A 19,520-nucleotide genomic window follows, 5' to 3' on the forward strand; every position below is an offset into this window, starting at 1 on the left:
GCGAAACTTCGGAGGCCCCCTCCCCGCCCCCTACCCCCAGCCTTGGCCCCGAGGCGCTTTGTGTTTGTTACTGTTTGGTGTGTTGCACCCGCGAGGGGATCAGAGAGACAAGAATTACATCTTCAAAATGAGTCATAACTCCTGACCGTATGAGGGAATGCACACGGCGGTACAGTAAGGCTGCTTGACTCAGGGCTAGGCGGACCCTTTCCTCGGAAAAGTCCTCAGCCCGGCTCGGGAACTTGGGGTGAGGCGAGGCTTTCTTTCACTCTCATCTTGTCTCACCCCCCCCCCCACAATCCCATTCCCCAGAGGAAACAAACAAACAAACAACGCGAAACAGCCCCCGGATGAAGCACACTCGGGCAAATTGATAATAGTAATTATAGGAAGCCCACTCGCCCCGCGCCCCCTCCCCTCCCCTTTTGGAGTTTATCGAGGCACTGTCTCTGCCTCCCCCCAGTCCCCCGCCCCCAAATTAAGATTTCCCGTTTCACGCCGAAATAAGAAGTATAATTATAAGCCTCTTTGGACACTGTAGCTTCCCACCCCCCCCAACTCCCCCCCCGCCACTTTGACAATATTTACTTAAGTATTTTCCCCCACCTCATTCACACACATGCTCCCCTACACTGGTTCCCTTAAATAGTTCCAGTAGAAAAATTTTTTTATCCCCTCAAGAAAAGAAAGAGAAAGTCCAACCGCTACGGCAATACTTTTAAGCTCTACTAAATGATCGTATCCTTCCTGGCTTCGAAACTTTTGTACCTAAAAATCGAGAGAGGCGCTGCATTTTTTCAGCTGAAACTGTCAAAACTTGGAGAAGGGGAACCTCGGAGGCAGGCAGGAGAGGAGAATCCCGAAACTCGGTGGAGGTTGGGAAGATGCTGTGCCTCGAGGATTAGTTTAAACAGGGGCTATAAAAGATGTAACAGATGCAAACTGTAACACAAGGGCCATTAACCCTTTCTCTGCCGAGCACACTCATTCCCCACGCTCCGCACCTATTGTCTCCTGTGCTAGAAGCTTTGCAGAAAACCTGGAAAGTGAGTATCAGTTTCCACACATTTGCTGAGAGAGGTGGGGGGGGGGCAGAGAGAAGGGGAAGTGGATGATTTAGAAAGCACCTTGAATTTAACCTAGGCATAGTGGGTGACTTTTAAGTTTGACACGTTTTGTCATTTCTTGGCTCTCCTATTGATTGGAAATTGTTGGGAAAAATCCTGAAATAAGGCAATGGTCACACAAGTGCCTGGGATGAAACAGCTGGCCTGTCTGTATTCATGCTGAGACTTAAACACAATTGCATATAAATACATGTTTAATAAAGTAAGCTGCTAGTTTTATGAGCATGTGTGTGTGTGTGAGGGAGAGACAGGGCATTTGTGCTGTAAACTTTATCTTTGCCTGTTATTTCTAACTCTGGAGTTAGTAATCTTGCCTTCATCATTATAGGGGGAGCATGTAAAATATATAAGTAGGTGGGAGATAAACACATTCATGTTAGCCGGGCTCATCACTGTTCCTGGGAACTCCTGCTATCTCTCTCGACTTTTCAGTGCCAAAGTATGGAATGGGATATGTGTGTGCATGTGTCTCCTGTTAAATCCATGTCTATAATACTATGCCATTTAAAATACAATTTCAAAAGTTATCCTTAATTTAAAACTCTGATAATCTGACAGCAGCTTTCTTCCCAGCTGTAGTGACCCCCCCCCCATACACACTTTGGTAAACGACTCAAGTTCCATGAGGACTTTCACTTCTTTATTTATCATCACAGAAGTGAGGTGTTACTTCACATACATACACACACAAAGAATAAAATAAAGAAATGAAACTCGCTAAGCAGACAAAAACAGGCAACTTTCTGCTTAGAAAACAGCCTTCTCCGGTGGGAGAGGATGCACTGCCATATCTAAGAGAAAGACTTGCCCCTGAATTTGGTAGGTTTTTATCAATCAAGTTTTGTAATTATTAACAGGTATTTGCCAAGTTCTAATTGCTGAATACAATGAATTGGGACTAGATGCAAAAATAGAGCAGAATCTCTCCCCTTGAAGAGTTTTCATTCCACCATGTAGTTCTCAATAAAACTTTTCCTAGGGTGGGTAGCAAAAGGCACCTTTGGTTACCTGAATGGACAGGTACAGGGCAAATTATTTGGGGGAGGAAAAAGAAGAGAAAAGGAAGGAGAGAGAACGGGAGTGCCAGAGAAATCGAAGAAGTCACTCTTGGGAAAAGCTTGCCATAAAGGAGCTAAACCCACCTGAAATTCCTGCCCACAGACACTCCTTCTCACTTCAGACTCACATCCCCACTTAAAAGGAGAAAAATCATAAAAGGAGGGTGGGGGCTGACCATACCAAAAAGGAATAAAAAGAGAGAAAAGGGGAAAAAAACCTACCTGCGAAGTCTTGTTTGTAGTTTTGGCCAGAAATGGTGAGAAGAAAAAGCATGAAGAAGCCGCGAAGTGTGGGGGAGAAAAAGGTGGAAGCGAAGAAACAGCTCCCGGAGCAAACTGTACAAAACCTCGCCAAGAGTGTCGGGAGGCAGGACCGTTATTCCTGCGGAGCAGGTTAGAACTGATCTCTTTCGGCCACTCCAGGAAACACAAACCTGGGGACGGACTGACGTGTTACGCCTCTTCTAATGACATTTTTTTCTTTTTCTTTTCTGTAGGAGAGAGAGGAGAGACCCTGAAACACGCGCCACCTATCTTTGTGGGGAGGGATAATTGAAGCGCCCTGAGCGTGAGCATCATGTGAAAACGTGATCGCCAAGTTTCTCTCTGGGAAAGGATCTGGGATAGATTATACCTTGAAGTCTCCGCAAACGCTTTAGTGGAAGAAATGAAATTCCACGTCAAGCCTTTGGCATCATTATCCTCATCACTAAATCCTACAGAGTACAGGGCGGAAAACGGTGCACACCATTCACAGAACTGGAGAACTCTAAGGGGCGAAAGTTAAAGGGAAAGATCCCGGGTCCTCAATCCAGATCGCCTCTTCTTATACAGATATTTCTAATGACCAGATTTGAGATGCACATTAAGTTGTGTGGATTTCTCAGCACGTCTTCTGTAACTAAATTCTTTGCCCTTTTTCTTATTTTATTTTATTTTTCTTTTTAGATGGCAGAGCCAGGGGGAAAAAAAGCTGCATCTTAGGGTGTGTGTGTTGTGTGTGTATGATGAATTTCTGGATTGGATCCCAATACTAAAAAGTAGTTTGGCATTTTAAAAAAGGGTCTCTAAGTAAATTAACATAGAGCGCTGGGTTGACTGATCTCTGAATCTCTCTACTTCTCACGGAGACCTCACTACAAAGTGAGGGAGTGTGTGTAGGAGGAAAAGGAGAAAGGCCATAGAGGAACTTAGCAGGGAAGGAAGAGCATGATATTAAACGGCATGGGGTCTAAGTTTTGGAGTATATATTTTTTTGATATTGCAATTAAAGTAAAATTAAAAAGAAAAGACTCCACCTTTGCTCTGAAGGGATTGGTTATGTAAATATGGAAGGGATTTCCTGGAGAATACAGCTTTCTACTGTATGGTTAATTAAATAATCACTCAAAAGCTTCCAACGTGACGCTTCTGTCGTAATCCAATCAGGTTACATAGGTCCTAAACAAGAAAGATATTTTCCACATCTGGAAGTCAGCAATTTAGCAAGTACTGCACATTATTAACCAATTCAGAGCCCACTTCCCAGGGGAATTTTTTTTGAAGTTTAAGTGTTCTTAACCAATGCTCTGCTGTTTTGTTAATCAAAAAGCTGGTTTACACTGCACGTAATTGGAACTAATATAGAAGTAAATAAAGACAGCCAAATTTGAGGATGCTGAGCACAGGCATTTATCGGAAAAGGAAGAGATCTCTTAGCCTCCAATGGTTCAGGCTCAATTTCTTAAAGAACTGTGAGACTTTTTTTTTTTTTTTTTTAAGAGTGAAAGTGCTTGAGAACCTCAGAGCACAAATAAACTTCCAGCCCCACAGCCTTTGGACTTCCTTGCAAAGGTAAAGGTGGAAGTGTCAAGAAGACTAAACAACCTCACGCCAGCTTTTCTGCTTTAATATGGTTAGTGTCACAGCCCCCTGTTTTCAGTCTGATGAAATCTGAAACAAATAATACCCTGATCCAACACTAGACTTTTACTTATATTAAGATAAACTGCTTTGAATTGTGCTTTGAATGTGTGCCTAAAGCAAGACTTTGAATCCAGGAGTCACTTGCAATTGCACTCAGAGGAGGGAAAAGCCACCAGATGGGTTGCCACATCCATACTCCCAGAGGTGCATGTCTTTGAATTTTGTATATTGGCGGGGGGGGGGGCAATAGCTATCCAGCATGACCACAGCCACTTCTTACTTTAAGGTGCAAAAAAGTAAATTTTCACAGTTATTTACAGACTCACCTCTTTCTCAACTTGAATATTACAATGAGAATAACTAGATAAATTAATCTTCCCCACACCATTACAGATAATTTACCCATAGAAGAGGAGCATTCAAGATCATGAGTCTAAAAGTTAATTATAAAAAGAAAAATTAATGATTTCCAATATGGGTCAGACATATTTTAAATTTTATGTTTTACATTACTTTTGATAGTATATATTTATACTAAATATATGTATGACTTATCAGATTCCTCCTCTGAGATTAATCTCTATTGTTAATGTCCTTTTTTTCTTCCTGTTCCCACTTTCCCTCCTTTTTATTAAAAAAAGAATAGAATCCAGCTTTCTCTACAAGTTTGCTTTTCAGCCTCCCCACTTCCATTCCCATGGAAGAAGGATCCCATTGCTAGGAGTGATTCCAGGCAAGACCCCACTGCATTAGCTCAGGTAGTCATTGGGTGGTTACAGTCTCAGACAGACACTACAGGCAAAACCTCAGGTCAAAGGATCCAAGGGAAGGGCTAACAAATCACTTGTCTTTATTATGTATATTAGTGTCAGGTTACTTAGGAGCCGGCTTAAAAAGAGAGAGAGAGAGAGAGAGAGAGAGAGACACGCTGAGAGACTCAAGTATTTCCATTAAAAACACCTAATCATCTGATTACTCTGGGCTCAGTAATTGTTGAAGTGGCAGGAGGCAGCCCCAACACTTAGGACTGGGAGTTCCGACTTTCAAGTATTTCATTTGGGGTTAAAAAGCAATCTTTCAGGTTCCCATGAAGGTGTATGTTTGAATGATGGCAAGGGAAGGGTCTCTGAGAAGGGTGAGCGCGCGCGTAGGTTGCCCCCCGCCCCTGTCTGGCACGCCCCTGGCACTCCCCTCCTCATTTGACCGAGAGTTCCCACCAACGCAGAGGCGGTGAGATCGGAGGAAGCCGCATATAAATTTGTTCCGAACACTCCCTTAGTCCGAAGGCCAGGTCGGGGACAATGGGGATCGTGGGATCAGCGGGATGCATGAACGCAGGGCGCAGGGAAAAGTCGAGAGAGGACTGGTGCTTTCGGCCCCTCACACAGCAAAACAAGTCCTGCAAATGAATCGCTCCTTCCCGATCTTTCTTCCCCATTAATAGTCCATTTCGAGATTAGCGCAGACGAAGGGGATTAAAACCACAGATACAAGTAAATGTGAAATAATACTGCAATCGACATTGGAGGGAGAAAAAAAATTCTTTAGGGTTTCTTTGAGTAAAATAAACTGCCTCCCTCAGGATTCCCTCCACCCAGGCAGGGTAAGAAGATGCACTTTTGTTTTCCAATTTCCTTCAGCCAGTATCTGGTGCCTGTCCCCCCATTCACCTCTCAGTCTGTCAATTTCCCCAACTTTCACAGCAGTTCGCCCCCCCCCGCCCCCTCCCCCGCGCCAGTCCCCAGCTCCGCTTGCCGGCCCAGAAGCCCGAAGAGATACAATGTTTCTGCCCTTGAACACACAGGCTGTAGAAGGAATTCGAATTTGGCCCAGCTAATGAATTTTTTTTTTATAGCAAATTCTGTTTATTTTGTACCATGTGGAGAAAATAAAAAAAAGGAACCTATTCTCGTTTTGAAACGGAATTAATCTTTCATCTAGAGGAATTATTTCAACCCTGTGTTGTTACGCAGGAGGTGGGCAACTTCTTTCAGAGTTGCAAGCAAAGGGTGATAAGGGAGACCCATGGATTGGGGTGTGTGTGGAGGGGGTGGGGGGCGGCAGGGGTCCAAGCCAAGCCAAACGGTTTCTCACGTGCAAACTTGCAATCCAATCCATTCGGAGTTGAGCCTAGGATAGGAGGGGAAAATCTATTTAAAAAAAAAAAAATCAGGAACATCTCTCTGAGAAACCCTTTTAAACAAAATCAAAACAGGACCAGGGAACCTCAGACCGACCCTAACATCCCTGCTGTGAGGCCCGCGGGCTGTGGAATCACGCACGTCACCTGGCCCCAGCAGGGCGGCCAGCTGAAGGGTTCTTTTTATTTTATTTTCCTTTATTTTTTGAAGTTAAGGCTGAATCTCGGCTTCAGTGCTTTTGCCAACGTCTCCACTGACAGGAACCAGCAAACTTCAGGACTCAAATGAGCGTCTTAATTTATTGATGCAAAACAGGTCTGCTTGTCGCCCCCAATTCTCGGCGCGCTCGGTCCCCCACGCCCCCAGCTTCGGTCCCTCCATTCGATCTCAGGGTAAGGCCCCGCCGCACAGGCGGAGGAGCACATGGGGGGGAGGGTGTCGGTCCCCGCCCGCCCGCTCTCCCCAGACCTGAACCCGCCCGGGAACCCCGCGACCCCCGCCCCGCCGCCGGGTCAGCTGACCTGGGTCGCTAGCTAGTCTGCTCCCCGCCCGCCGCCCTGTTTCCGGTCCCCGGGGTCCGTGAGCTGCGCAAGGAGCGGGAGCGGCCGCAGCCGGGAGGTGATGCTGGGGGCTGATTACCATGAGAAAGGCTGTGCCTGGAAAAGCCTCCTCCACGCGACTGTCAATCTCTCCAAGGGAGGGGGGGCGGGGACGGAAAGGGGCCCTGTAGGAGTCACCAGAAAACTTGGAGTAAGTTGGATGCGACGCAGGCCCAAGGAGGTGGCTTTCGCCTCAACTTGGAAGGCTGTGGCGTTAAGGGCGCGGACGCCAGCAGCCTCGCCAGGGAATTAAAAACCAAAAATCCTTCCTTACCTCCCTCCCTCTTGCCCTCCTGTCAGCCGTTCCGGCCCTTTATCCTTATTTTCTTGAAATTCTTTCCCAATTGCATTTCCTACATTCTCCTTTTTATCTGATTATCTTCCTTTTGCAATCTCTTGTTTTGTTTCTTAGCATCCTCTCGCTCGCTCGCTCTCGCTCTGATTCTTTTGTGCCTCCTTTATGTGTCCAGATTTATCATTTAGTTTTGAAAACACAGTGTTTAATATGTAATTAATCTACCAGCAGGAGGTCAGGGACGCCTTAACTAAAATAACTCCCTGGGTCATCAGAGAGCAAGTTCACCAGGTGTCAGTGAAAAGTAAATCATAATCATAAATATAAATCAATATCTTAGTAATCAAATGGCTTCTTATTCTGGATCATATCAGCTTAAACTGATTTTTTTTTTAAAGATACAGTCTTCCTGGAAAAAAATAATAATACTTGATATAGGGAAATTGTGAAAAAAATTCTCATTTACAGTGATACTTTACCAGTACTTAACAGACTTTAGAAATTATGGTAAGTAATTTAAAGAAACTTAAACTGTGCTTTATCTTTTAATATTTATTCAGAAAGCATAAAAAATTCCCAAAGCAACCTCCTCCCCACAAAGATTGATCTTTTCAGAGAGAAACATGTTTGTTTTGTACTTGCTAAACAAATTCACAACTTGAGTTGCTGGGTTGGTTTTTTGGCAAGGTTGCCCCATTACCTAGCAGGTGAGTGAACATGGGGCTACATATGTCATGAATGTGGCTATGTTTTTTGTTTTCCTTATTTTTTTGTCTTTCATTCACTTTGAGCACATTTGTGTTCACTTATTAAAATTCAGAGTTTGCACTTGTTTACAATTTGTTTACTTTGTTGCATTTTTAGAACTTGTTAGAAGTCAGTTGAACATGTATATTAAGCTGCTTTTTAGGCCAAGAAAAATAAAGATGCATTAGAAAGATGCTTTTATGCTTCATAATTATTAATTGACATTTTATGATGAATAATTAATCATTTGAATAATTTTGGTATCTCTGATCTGAACACATATTTGCATATCTAATGCTTGATTTTAACTGTCTTTTTTTAAAAAAATCATTCTTAGGACAAAGAAACAAAGTAACATTTTAATGTAAATTTTCTCTTTAACATTTGTGTAAGTTTATTAAGTTGTAGTATTCTTTCTAGATATCTATAAAACTTCTTAACAATTTGTAAACCATTTATGTAGCAATCACATACAAATATGTGACAAAACTACGATTAATTAGGAAAAACAATACCCTGTGCAAAATCAATTCACTCTCCTCCCCAAACGCAGAGATATGCCCTAATTATGCACCACATTTTTCTTATTGGAATTTGATCTTGAAATTTTGGTTATGTCTATTTATACAGGTCAAAAGTGGAATATTGAGACAATTGACAAATAATAAAGACATGGTATTTAAGGTAATTTTACATTTTTTTTTAACTTACTAATATATAGGCTGACTTAAAGTTTTTTAAAAATGATCATATAAATATATCTCTGGAGTTTTTATGCCCCTGTGTCAGTCGAAGTCTGAGGTATCTATTTCTGATATTAGCAGTGCAGCTTACTACCTGTATGATTGCAGGCAACTCACTCTAAATTTGTTTCCTTATCAACGGTGTGGGTAAGCTAATAGTGTTCGTTCCATAGGGTTTTTACTGGGAATTAAATGAAGTAATACATGAAACGTCATTATAATGTAGCTTTATTGTTATAATGAAAAGTTGAAAATTTAACATGGAACATGCAGCTCAATTAAAGACTATAAATTAATTTTGACTACTAAAACAACTATTTAACTTTTAGTATCATTCATAATTTTTCTATTGAGAAATGAGTGCTGTGTCATTAAGTGAAGAAATAAAATGGAAAACATCATAAGATTTATGGCTGGTTTATGATTCTTTAGACCTGTTCAAGGGATGCATAGCCATAGATGTGAGAATAAATACAGTATTTCTTTATTATGTTAGTTCAGCAGTTAATTTATTGTATTCAAGATGGCCATAATTCGGTTATAAATATCAGACTTCTTTTAATCCAAGTGTATAAACTTGAAGTTTCTCATGTTGTTTAGTAACATACTGTCTTTGAGTGTAAGGGTTAAGTGTGCAAAAGCTCAGAAGCGGTCTTGAGTAAGAATTGTGAGAAAAAAAGGCAAATTTACAAATTTGGAGACCAGGAATTTGGCTGTCAGAGCATTATTTGCTGTAAGGCCATTCATAATGAACTGAACATTCCCTTTTGGAATTGTAGTTATCCTGGGATTGGTGCTAATTCCAAGTACCTATAGTGGGGGAGAAAATCAGTTTATTAAATGGAAAATGAAATCCCTAGCCTCTTAAACATCCACAAGGCCAGATTTTCTTTTTGATGCAAAAGCTGAAAAATCGATGCAAATGCTAAGGGAAAAAAACTATTGCGATTTTTAAACCCAATACTGATGGCTTTTTGTTGTTGTTGTTTTCTTTGACTTCTCAAAACACTCCAAGTGTCCCTTAATTGTTTCCTTTCTCAGAGGATTCATTCCATACTCCTTGTCAAAACCACCAAAAGGGCCATTTGGATATCAGCCTAGGGGCTCAGAGTGCCCTGTACCTTTTTCTTTTTTCCATTTTAAAGGGAAATGGGACCAGCAATTGTTTGTACCTACAGATTGTCTGGTGACCTGGAAATAACTTCATATTGCTTTGTGGTCTTCTTTAATAGTCCTCGTTCTGTTAAAAGGTCAATATTATAAACTTTGTACTCTACTCAGTTCTAATTTTGCACCATTCTAGGGGTGATTTTTGGTTGTCAGAGTTGTTTCAGGTACTTAAACATAAAAACCTTCCTCTCAAAAATGTTCTTCTCCATGATAATCACAACTATGCAATAATAGTAGCTAAGAAAACAACAACAACAACAAAAACCTGTTTCTCAAGGCCTGGCAGTTTTAGATGTGACCTAGAGAGGATGGATGACTTTCTCTAGAATTCAAGTGTCTGGTTTCTGTGTGGGCCTTTGAATCTGTCAGGGCCGCCTTCATGGCCAACACCATGCGCATGGGCTATCCACGATCATCTCACCTTCGCAGATATCCTTCTGAATCACTTGTGCCCACCCACTCTGCACACTCTATCATGATCCACTTCCAGTCTTCTGGATGATTGGGTTAGTACTTGTTTTTCCATGTATGGCTAATTTTGCCTTTTGGACCTAATACTTAGGCTCATTTCTCTAGTTACAACGTTGACTCAAGTCAAATGCTCAGGTCCCATGCTTTCTCTAGCTTTGTTGCCTATGGCTTCACAGGTCGGTTCAGGCTTCTCTCTAGGACCCTCCACTCGGGAAAAGCTCCCATGTATAGGTTCCTATTGCTCACCCTGGCTCCAGTGTTGGGAGCAAGCACAGGACAAAGGAGTGTTGAAGATCATGATACAGGCATATCTGAAAATAGTTATTTCTTATACAGTTCTTTGCTTGTTGACTGCAAACTGGACATCAGAGTATCTGCACTAGATTCTTTATATTCTCCTCAATGATAGCATATTACAATGGCAAAGATAGAGATTTTGGAATTAGATGAATTGGATTTGTTTCCCTGCTTTGTGTGTACTAATTGTATATTGAGGACAAGATATTAAACCCCTACGAACCTCATTTTAAAAATGAGCAAAAGAAGGGCACGTGGCTGACTTAGGGGGTAGAACCTGTGACTCTTGATCTTGGGGTTGTTTGAACCCCACGTTGGGCATAGAGATTACTTAAAAAAAAAGAGCGAAAGAATACTTAGGTTTTAGATGTTTGTGGTGAAAAAATATAACAATATATGTAAAATGTCTGATACAGGATACACATACCAATAAATAGGAATTCCTTCCCACGAATTACCTGAAAAATATATGAAGTTAAATTATTAAAAAGTAGAGTAGATGTAGCATGTGTTTTAGTTATTAATTCTATTATTTTAATTATTTTATTGTTATTTATTTTATGATTTTACTAGGAATTATTTAACTGGTTCTTTCATTATATAGACATTAATGCTTACTGATAGCAAAGTTAGAAAAATAACATAGAGGGATGCCTGAGTGGCTCAGTCAGTTAAGTATCTGACTATTGATTTTCACTCAGGTCGTGGTCTTGGGGTCAATGGGGTCGAGCCCCACGTCAGGCTCCACACTGGGCCTGGAGTCTCATTGGGATTCTGTCACTCCCTCTCCCTCTGTCCCTCCCCACTGCTCATGTGCCTTCTTTCTCTCCAAATAAATAAATAAGATCTTAAAAAGAAAAAAAAAAAGAACATGGAATTTTTCAATTTGTAGTAGAGAAAGTGGGGGGTGGTTCGTGATAACAAACATCATGATACTAGCCTCTAAGGTTATATATTTCCCACGTCCATCTATAATTGGACAAGGTATTTTCCCACATCGTTCTCCCTGTGTGACCTGGCAGGGTAGGAAGCAGTCTTGTAGCCAGCTTAGCGTGGTCAGAAAGTGTCAAAGATCCTATTTGCTCAAGGTAAAATGGAGATGGTCTTAACACTGTCCAAAGCTATATACCTACCTTTACCCAAACTTTAGAGCATTGAAGGAATTGTGGAGTGGGTAGAAGGAATAGAATAGCACTGAGAAAGTTTGCCTACAGTATCTTCTTCCTATCCTTCAAGCTGAATGCTGAAACATCAACTTAAAAAAAAATAAAAATAAAAAAGTAAGACTATGTATATAGCACAGACATTGCTTCACTCTCTTGCCTGCAAATTTGGGAGTGGGGTTGGGTCAGCAGGCCCTGGCATGATCTACTGTGTATGTGACTTTTCTACCCTATGCCCTAGAAAGGAGGGCGTCAGGGGAGGACTGGGCTGTGGACACAGGGAGCATATTGTTCCAATGGTCCTACTACAGTGCAAACCAGGCTTCTTTCTCTCTCTCTGGAACTAACTTTGCTACACACACACACACACACACACACACACACACACACACACGCACACAGTCTGTTCCTATTAGGTTTTTTCTTGGCCATTGTTAAACTTTAAGTATGGCTCCTGTGGCAAAGGGGCAATTTTTCTGGGTTGAGGGTATTTGGCTTACCTGTTGTTCTTGGCATATAGCTAGACCCTTCTAGACAAGAGGGACAGAACAAAACTGAATGTTCACAAAAAGTCTTGACCTTTCAAAACAAGAAGGAAAAATTAAAACCTCATTCTTTTAAAGCTTAATTTATGTATCTAGTAAGTATTTGGAATTTCAGTTTAGAGAAATCAGCATGATCCTGAAGTGTAGTGTTACCTACCATCATCTAGAATTTATATAAGATATTGAAAAATTATTGACAATTGTTTGCCATGGTCCTTAGGTAAAGATGGTCTTTATTGAAGTTCTGCTCCTACTACGGAGGGTTCTTGTGTGGCTGAAAGAAATATTCAGGATTGGGTGAAGTATGCTTGGCAAATGTCATTTGAAATCACTTTGAACTTTGAATTTGGGGAAAAGTAATGTGTTTTATAGTATTGAAGCTAAGTACCATCACTTGGAAATTTTTAATCATTGCTTCATTTAGGATCTCTAAATAGGAATTTAATTGACAAAGGAAGGTGATCTATCATTGATGTATCTTTCCCAATCCCCTAGAGCAGTGCCTATTATATAGTAAATATTTGCTGTTTTTTTGTGGAATCTGCCATTCATTAAGAAGCTTTAAAGGGAAGTAAAGTGATCTCCTATTTCACACTTGTAGTGGCTTGAGGTAAGGATGAGGATAGATGAGGGTAGCAGACAGGGACCATGGACACTTAGACCCACACACCTCCTTTTTTTTTTTTTATCAAGTTATGTACCCATTTACATTATTTAACACAAACTGTCTTATTCCTCTTCCTCTGTATCAGTTTTACACATGGCCTAAAATAAATGAAGGAGCATATGCAGAATTATGTGTATATATTTGTCTTTCTCTTTCAGTGACTCTGATGAGTCTTTTCATGGTTGATTTTTACATAAACATATTAAAATTTAATAAGAGGTTTTTTCTGAAAAAGGAAAGAAAGCATAGGGAGGAATTGGACTGGACTAGTACAAGTATGGTTTGCTTACAAAGGCAAGTGTGAAGTTGTCGTTTAGGGTAAATGATCTCCTCACCTGCTAACACCACACAATAGCTAAAGAAAGAAGACAGAGAAGATGAGGAGTTGTGCTTTGTTTCTCCTTTAAGTAAATGAGCAGGCTCCATCAGCCAATGGGCTAGATGATTCTCCTGCCAGCAGTTTCATTTTCACGTAGAACAGTAACTGGTTGCTCAAAGGTCTTGAGGTGAAAAGTGTGAGTCCTAGTTACAATGCTTTCTTTTTCCAGTACCCTTCCCTCTCTCTTCTTCCCTCTGCTTCAGGTCCTGTTTCTCAGAGCCTTTACCTCTCCTTACCTTTCTTTGGGTGCTCTCTGTTCAGAGGAAAAACTATCTTTCAAAGATAGCCTGTCTACAGCCTTCAACAGGCTTAGCTTTCAAATAGTAAGCCATCATGGGAAGATTAGTAATTCCCACTATATTGCAGAAACCTGCACAGAGGATACAGAACGTTGACCTGAAATACTGTAAAGAAGGCCAGTTCAATACCATTGCTGTACGTCCAGTGCCTTGCATGGAGCTCGGTGGCGAGAGGTGAAGGAGAATGTCTGTGCAATGAATGAATGCATGCATGCATGAATTCTGTAGAGAAGAAGCCAGGCGTAAGACAAGAGATGCCATTTGTTCCACATGGCAAATAAGAGTCAAAAGGTATTAATGTAGGGGCAAAAATCACCTGTGATCACAAACAAGATTCTGATATTATTTCCGAATTCTGAGTATAAGATTTTACTTCCAAAATGAAATACCAAAATCATTTACCAAGCAATAGAGATATAACAGTCCCTCAGTCACTCACTTGCAAAGGAAATTTTCAATACAAATAAAGTCATACATATTTATACTAGGGTAATTCAAAATAACTTCCTCACATAAGCACTGCTACGTTCAAATAAAATCTTGCCAACACTTCTGAGTACATTGCTTTAAGAAAAAAAAAATGCTCCCTGTAGCGTCCGAACTATTTAAAAATCTTGCCAGCTTCTTCAACATACATCAGTTATCTCTCTTTAAATCACTGACAAGAATTTAAAAACTGCTTCATCAGAACAACTGTTACCCTTTCTCATACTCTAGTTAGAACCTGATCTTCTAAAAAGGACCATATTTACAGCTTCTTTTGAAATTTTGAAACCATTTGGCTGATATGTTTTTGCTACATTTTCTTTTCTTGATTTAATTACTAGGGACATTTGCATGAAAACAGGAGGACAGAGACATAAGATTTTTGTCTTATGAGTTCATCTGTTTCTGATGCTTGTTCCCTACCTGAGATCAGTATTTGTTTTATTATAATTGGGAAGCCAGGAGCTAGATTGGAAATGAAGTTGTTGGAGGTGAAATAAAGTTCAGAAATAGGGACAGGGGAGGCTAAGGGATTGGTGGAGGATATGATAATGAATTTTCTTCTAGGTGACTTATTTATAAGTAGTCATTATGTCAGTGACACATGGTATGTTATTGAAAAGGTCAGAAAACCAAGGAACTCTACAGAACTGGGTTGGTGCCTCTCTAAGAATACCACGCTCAGACAGTCACTACTCTGTTGTAGGTGTTGACAGGCATCAGAGAAAACAGTGAAGGAGCCGAGCCTAGGTCACACAAGAACTCTAGAGATGGCCACCGGAAGTGGGGAAGGAGACAAAGCCAAACGCCCCACTAATTCTGACCACCTTGCAAATGCTTGTGGTTTTCCACAGGAGAATCAGAGAAGGCTATCAGGATGAATTCTGAGCATCTTCACTTGGATTTTCACGGGTATGTAGAAATTATACATGGTCAGAGTTGAAGTCATAATCTTCTAACTTTTCACATTCTTCTGTATTCTGCAGCTTGCTGAAGGGCACAACCATCCATCCAGTCTTCCAAACCCAAATTCTGGTGTGACTTTTGACTCCTCTCTTTTTGAAAAAAATCCATACTTCATGACCCAGAAAATGCTAATGATCTTACCGTCACAAGTTCCTCAAATGTGCTCACGTTCCCCAAATCCTCCACACTGACATCCCTGCCTTAGCTCAGGTACTCATCATCTGTTTCCTGGAAGGCTATGCCCACCTCCTCGCTGGCTTTCCTGTTTCCCATCTTTCCTCCCTCATGTCCATTCCCCACACTGTCACCAGAGTGAGTGAGGGATCTGAAACATATATTGGATGGTGGCGCCCCTGAGCCTGAAAGCCAGCAGCGGCTCCCCATCACATCACTGTAGTGCTTCTCAAACTCACCCAACCCCAAAGATGGAACCCTGAGGACGGCTGTTTTCATATTTATGACTATCATTTTGAAATGATAGTCCTTCAATTGAAACTTTGCTTTTCTTCCACAGTTTTGGGTAAAGTCGTGACTCCAAGTAGGTGGGCCAAGTTAATCCTGCCTGTTCCCTGGGTGTGAATACTGCAGTGTGAGATGCATGGTGCCAGTGCCATAAACTGCAGGTCCTTTAGCCAAGCACACGAGGGCCTCTTAGGTGGGACGTGTTCTTTTCTTCACTTTCCTCTTCCGCCAATCTTCAAATGGCACATTACACTTTTGTACTGTTGTTTGTATTTTCCCTTACACAAACCATACCATTCCCAATGTTGGGGACATTGCCTATGCTATTTACTGGGAATATTCTCTCCTACCCCTTCATTTGGCTGACTTCTTTGTTCACTCTTTAACTCAGCTCACATGTCACCTCCTCCTGGAGGTCTGAGGCTGGGTCCTCTGTGTCCTTGTGGCACAGTCTGCCCTGCTGTCCTTCCTTTATATGTCTTCTTTCAACCACAGTGAGGCTTCCATGATACCTGGGACACTGTCATTTTCATCTTTATACCCTATCGTCGGCTGAATGCTCTATCTCTCGGAATTCATTTATTGAAGGCCTAATTCCTAATGTGATGGTACGTGGAAGTAGGGTATTTGGGAGGTAATTAGGTTGAGATGAGGTCGGTGGGATTAGTGCCCTTATAAGCAGAAGAACACAGAAAACTTGCTCTCCTCGTGCACGTGCACCAGGGAAAGGACACATGAGCCCCCAGCAAGAGGTGGCCATCTACAAGCTAGGAAGCCAGTTCTCACCAGGAAGTGACCCCCTGGCACCTTGATCTTAGAATTCCCAGCCTTCAGAACTGTAAGAACTAAATGTCTATTGTTTAAGCCACCCAGTCTATGGCATTTTGTTGTTGTAGCCCGAGCTAAGACATAGCCTCAACTCCTAGGAGGTATCTGGCACATGATGGACACTTAAAAATACATTTTGAAGGGAATGTGAATGTCATAGTACAAGCTAACTTCCACCGCTGGACAAGGAACTCCAGGCACATGGCTGTCCTATAGATAATGCATTTAGCTGCAGGACCACTCTAACCTTCCTGCACTTCATATTAATAGCGGACCCAAAAGTTGGAAAGGTCTCATTGTAGTTTTGAATAACTTATATTTAGTTTAGACATGCATTTGCAAAAGTATTCCAATAAAAATAACTTTCACATGTAAAACATTTTCAAATTTCAAAGCTTTTACATATGTATTATCTTCACTTGATCCTTACAATAAACTTTCAAGGTTGGCAGATATTATTATGCCCAATTTGGAAAAGCAGGAAATTAAGATTTTGATGGAGTAAGACAAAATAATCAAACCCATTTTGGAAGTCCCAAGTCTGTTTCAGATATGGAAGCATCTTTGTGAACCTGGCAAAGAGCAAATTTTAGTATTCTTCTGTGACAGATGAGGAAATAGGGTGTTGAAAGGACTGGCTCAGAGTCACAGGGGGCCACCGTCAAAGTTAAACTGAACTCTGTGCTGTGACTCAGATTAGTCCTGATACACACGTGTACATTTATGTGTCCATATTAGAAAGGGAACCTTGGTTTTAGGAGAGCAACCTGGAGACTTTTTTTTCTCTTCTCTTCCATAACTGGTCTGTTACTTGTCTTCAGTACATAAAGACACCAAATAAGAAACAGAATTGCTCAAGAGAGTAGTTTGGGAGCAAAATTGGAAAATTATTTTGGTTTATTTGAGATGGGAGAGTAGGGGCAGCAGGGATCATATTGAGTCTGAACAGTTAAAAATAATTTCTTCCTTCTGTCATAAAGTCACAAAATGCTTAGTTTTAAGTAAATGTAATGAGACCATCTCAATATATCTTACCCATAATTTTCTAGAATTTTTTTCTGATAAATGTGAAGCCCAAGAAAAGTTATATTTATTAGAGTTCTATTGTTGAATGAAAATGCTACTTCCAGCAAGTGACTGTCTTTTACTTCTGTTTACTTAAAATTTTATAAAGCAAATTTGGCAGATACTCTTCTGAGGGGAGAAAAATTTCTCATAAGTTAGGATGGTAGATAAAAACATATTATTTATTTGTGCTCTGAGTCACTCTTGAGAGGCCAGTAATACAAAATAAATTCTGCATACACTATGAAGCAATGACTGAATGCAAAGATATTTATAATCTTCCTCCTACTTACCCTTAGAAATTGGTTAAACAGTTTTACAAAGTACGTCCTTATGTGTAAATATGTTAAAGTTAAAATGTGTTGGATAATGCATCAAGATTATGGGCTAATTAATACATTGAAATATGCGATGGGTACTTCATTGCCTACTGTGTGTTAGGCTCCATGCTGAGAATAAGGATACAACAGTGATCAAGACAGCCTGATCTTTGCAGGCTGGGAAGGAAGACAGACTGTGTGTGATGAATGCTATTGGGAGTATAGACAGCAGGCCCATCCAGCCAAATGATAGCTACAAAATAAAGTGAAGGCAAGAGGAGATCTTCCTAATGCACAAAAGGTCAGGTCTTTGAAATCCATTAACCACCACTGAAATTAGTTTAAATCACCTGTGACATGTTATAACCTTTCCAGGCGGGGCTAAACACATGTTGGGACCTCGGAGCAGGCTGGGAGGGAGAGAGGAGAAAGCCTAGCATCAGAGCTTCAGGGAGGGGCCAGTGTTCCAATGACAATAGCAAGAGGGCTTTGATGCACTCAGCTCATGAGAGGCTGACCTCAGTATTCAGGGCGCATTCTGGTGGGCGGTAGCTCTTCTTGCCAAGTATGAGGCAGTAGCTCTGACTTTCTGGGGGTTCTGTTTCGGTGGAAATAGGACCCCAGTCAGCTGCTGGGTCTCATGGGTAGGCTCTAGCCACTGACAGGAAGATCCTGGCAAGGACGAGACAGATTATCATGCGAGGAGCCTCAAACTGGGGTTCAGGCCGGGGCACCTGCTCAAGGAGAGAACCAAAGTATGAAATGGGCACCAAAGCAGGTACAATGAATAGTCAGAAGGGATTGGGTGTTGGGAGGCTATTCCTTCCGTGCCTTTAAGGTGTCTTGGTCCTCCCTAGATGGCAGGCTCGGTCTCTCTTTCCTCAGTGCCCTCTTCCTGCCACCACAGCTCCTCTCTCTCACATCTCTTTGTATTCCAGTACTATCAGTGATGCCCAAATATTGAGTTAGGCCTCTGTGTGCACCAAGAACAGTTCATAGCTTTTGAGTGTGGATTTGGCTTTCATTGGGACGATATTATTTTCAGTGTCAGTTCATTAGTATATAGGAAGTTTCTGGATTTTTGCTGTGAAAGGTATGATGCTTAAAATTTAAACAAATACAAACAAATAACTTCAGTATTTTGGTTTATTTATTGACTCTAATGGTTATACTTTTCTTTCTTTTTTTTTTGTTTTACCTAGAACAACAAAAAATGATAGGAAAACTATAAAGAAGTCTTTATTATTATTTTTAAAGATTTTATTTATTTATTTGACAGAGAGAGAGAGAGAGCCAGCGAGAGAGGGAACACAAGCAGGGGAAGTAGGAGAGGAAGAAGTAGGCTCACAGTGGAGGAGCCTGATGTGGGGCTCGATTCCAGAACGGTGAGATCACGCCCTGAGCCGAAGGCAGACGCTTAACCGCTGTGCCACCCAGGCGCCCCTAAAGAAGTCTTTAATTATTGAATGCGTGGATTTTGTTTCCTTAGGCATTTTTCCTCTTCACTTGTGAGAGCTAAATATCATATCCACATATGTCGTTCCCATGTAGTGGGTTTGGTCTTTAGAAGTGAGCCCAATAGATATAAGCTTATCATTTGTTTGTGTTTTTGCTCCACTTTATTACTTTTTAAAAATCGTGTTAAAGATGGGACTTTATTTTCTGTTTGAATGTAACTTCACTCTTATGTCTATATTCCCAGGGATGGATATATATATATATATATATATATTTACTTATTTATTTAAAAGGTGAGCTACACAGCACAGGCTTTAACTCACTTAGGC

At 41.1% G+C, this 19,520-nt stretch overlaps 1 protein-coding gene and 2 long non-coding RNA genes across 3 annotated transcripts in view; 1 reads left to right on the top strand and 2 right to left on the bottom strand.

Annotated features, from left to right (window-relative positions):
- The window catches only part of ZEB2 (zinc finger E-box binding homeobox 2), a 135,699-nt gene extending 128,736 nt beyond the window's left edge, over window positions 1-6,963 (bottom strand). The window contains exon 1 of the mRNA XM_034654529.1: window positions 6,753-6,963. Within this exon, the coding sequence (XP_034510420.1) occupies window positions 6,753-6,873 (121 nt within the window). The 5' untranslated portion in view covers window positions 6,874-6,963. The remainder of the gene's footprint in view (window positions 1-6,752) is intronic.
- On the bottom strand, window positions 1,749-2,863 carry LOC117801072. The gene is made up of 2 exons (XR_004623459.1): window positions 2,820-2,863; window positions 1,749-2,676 (listed from the first exon to the last, which is right to left on the bottom strand). It is a non-coding gene; the product is annotated as an uncharacterized LOC117801072 (long non-coding RNA).
- LOC117801071 lies at window positions 6,233-19,067 on the top strand. Its single transcript, XR_004623458.1, has 4 exons — window positions 6,233-6,623; window positions 8,503-8,556; window positions 14,799-15,004; window positions 19,013-19,067. It is a non-coding gene; the product is annotated as an uncharacterized LOC117801071 (long non-coding RNA).
- The last annotated feature ends 453 nt before the right edge of the window (window positions 19,068-19,520 follow it).

The sequence above is a fragment of the Ailuropoda melanoleuca genome, chromosome 2 (genome assembly GCF_002007445.2).
Source record: "Ailuropoda melanoleuca isolate Jingjing chromosome 2, ASM200744v2, whole genome shotgun sequence".
In the NCBI taxonomy this organism is placed as follows: domain Eukaryota; kingdom Metazoa; phylum Chordata; class Mammalia; order Carnivora; family Ursidae; genus Ailuropoda; species Ailuropoda melanoleuca.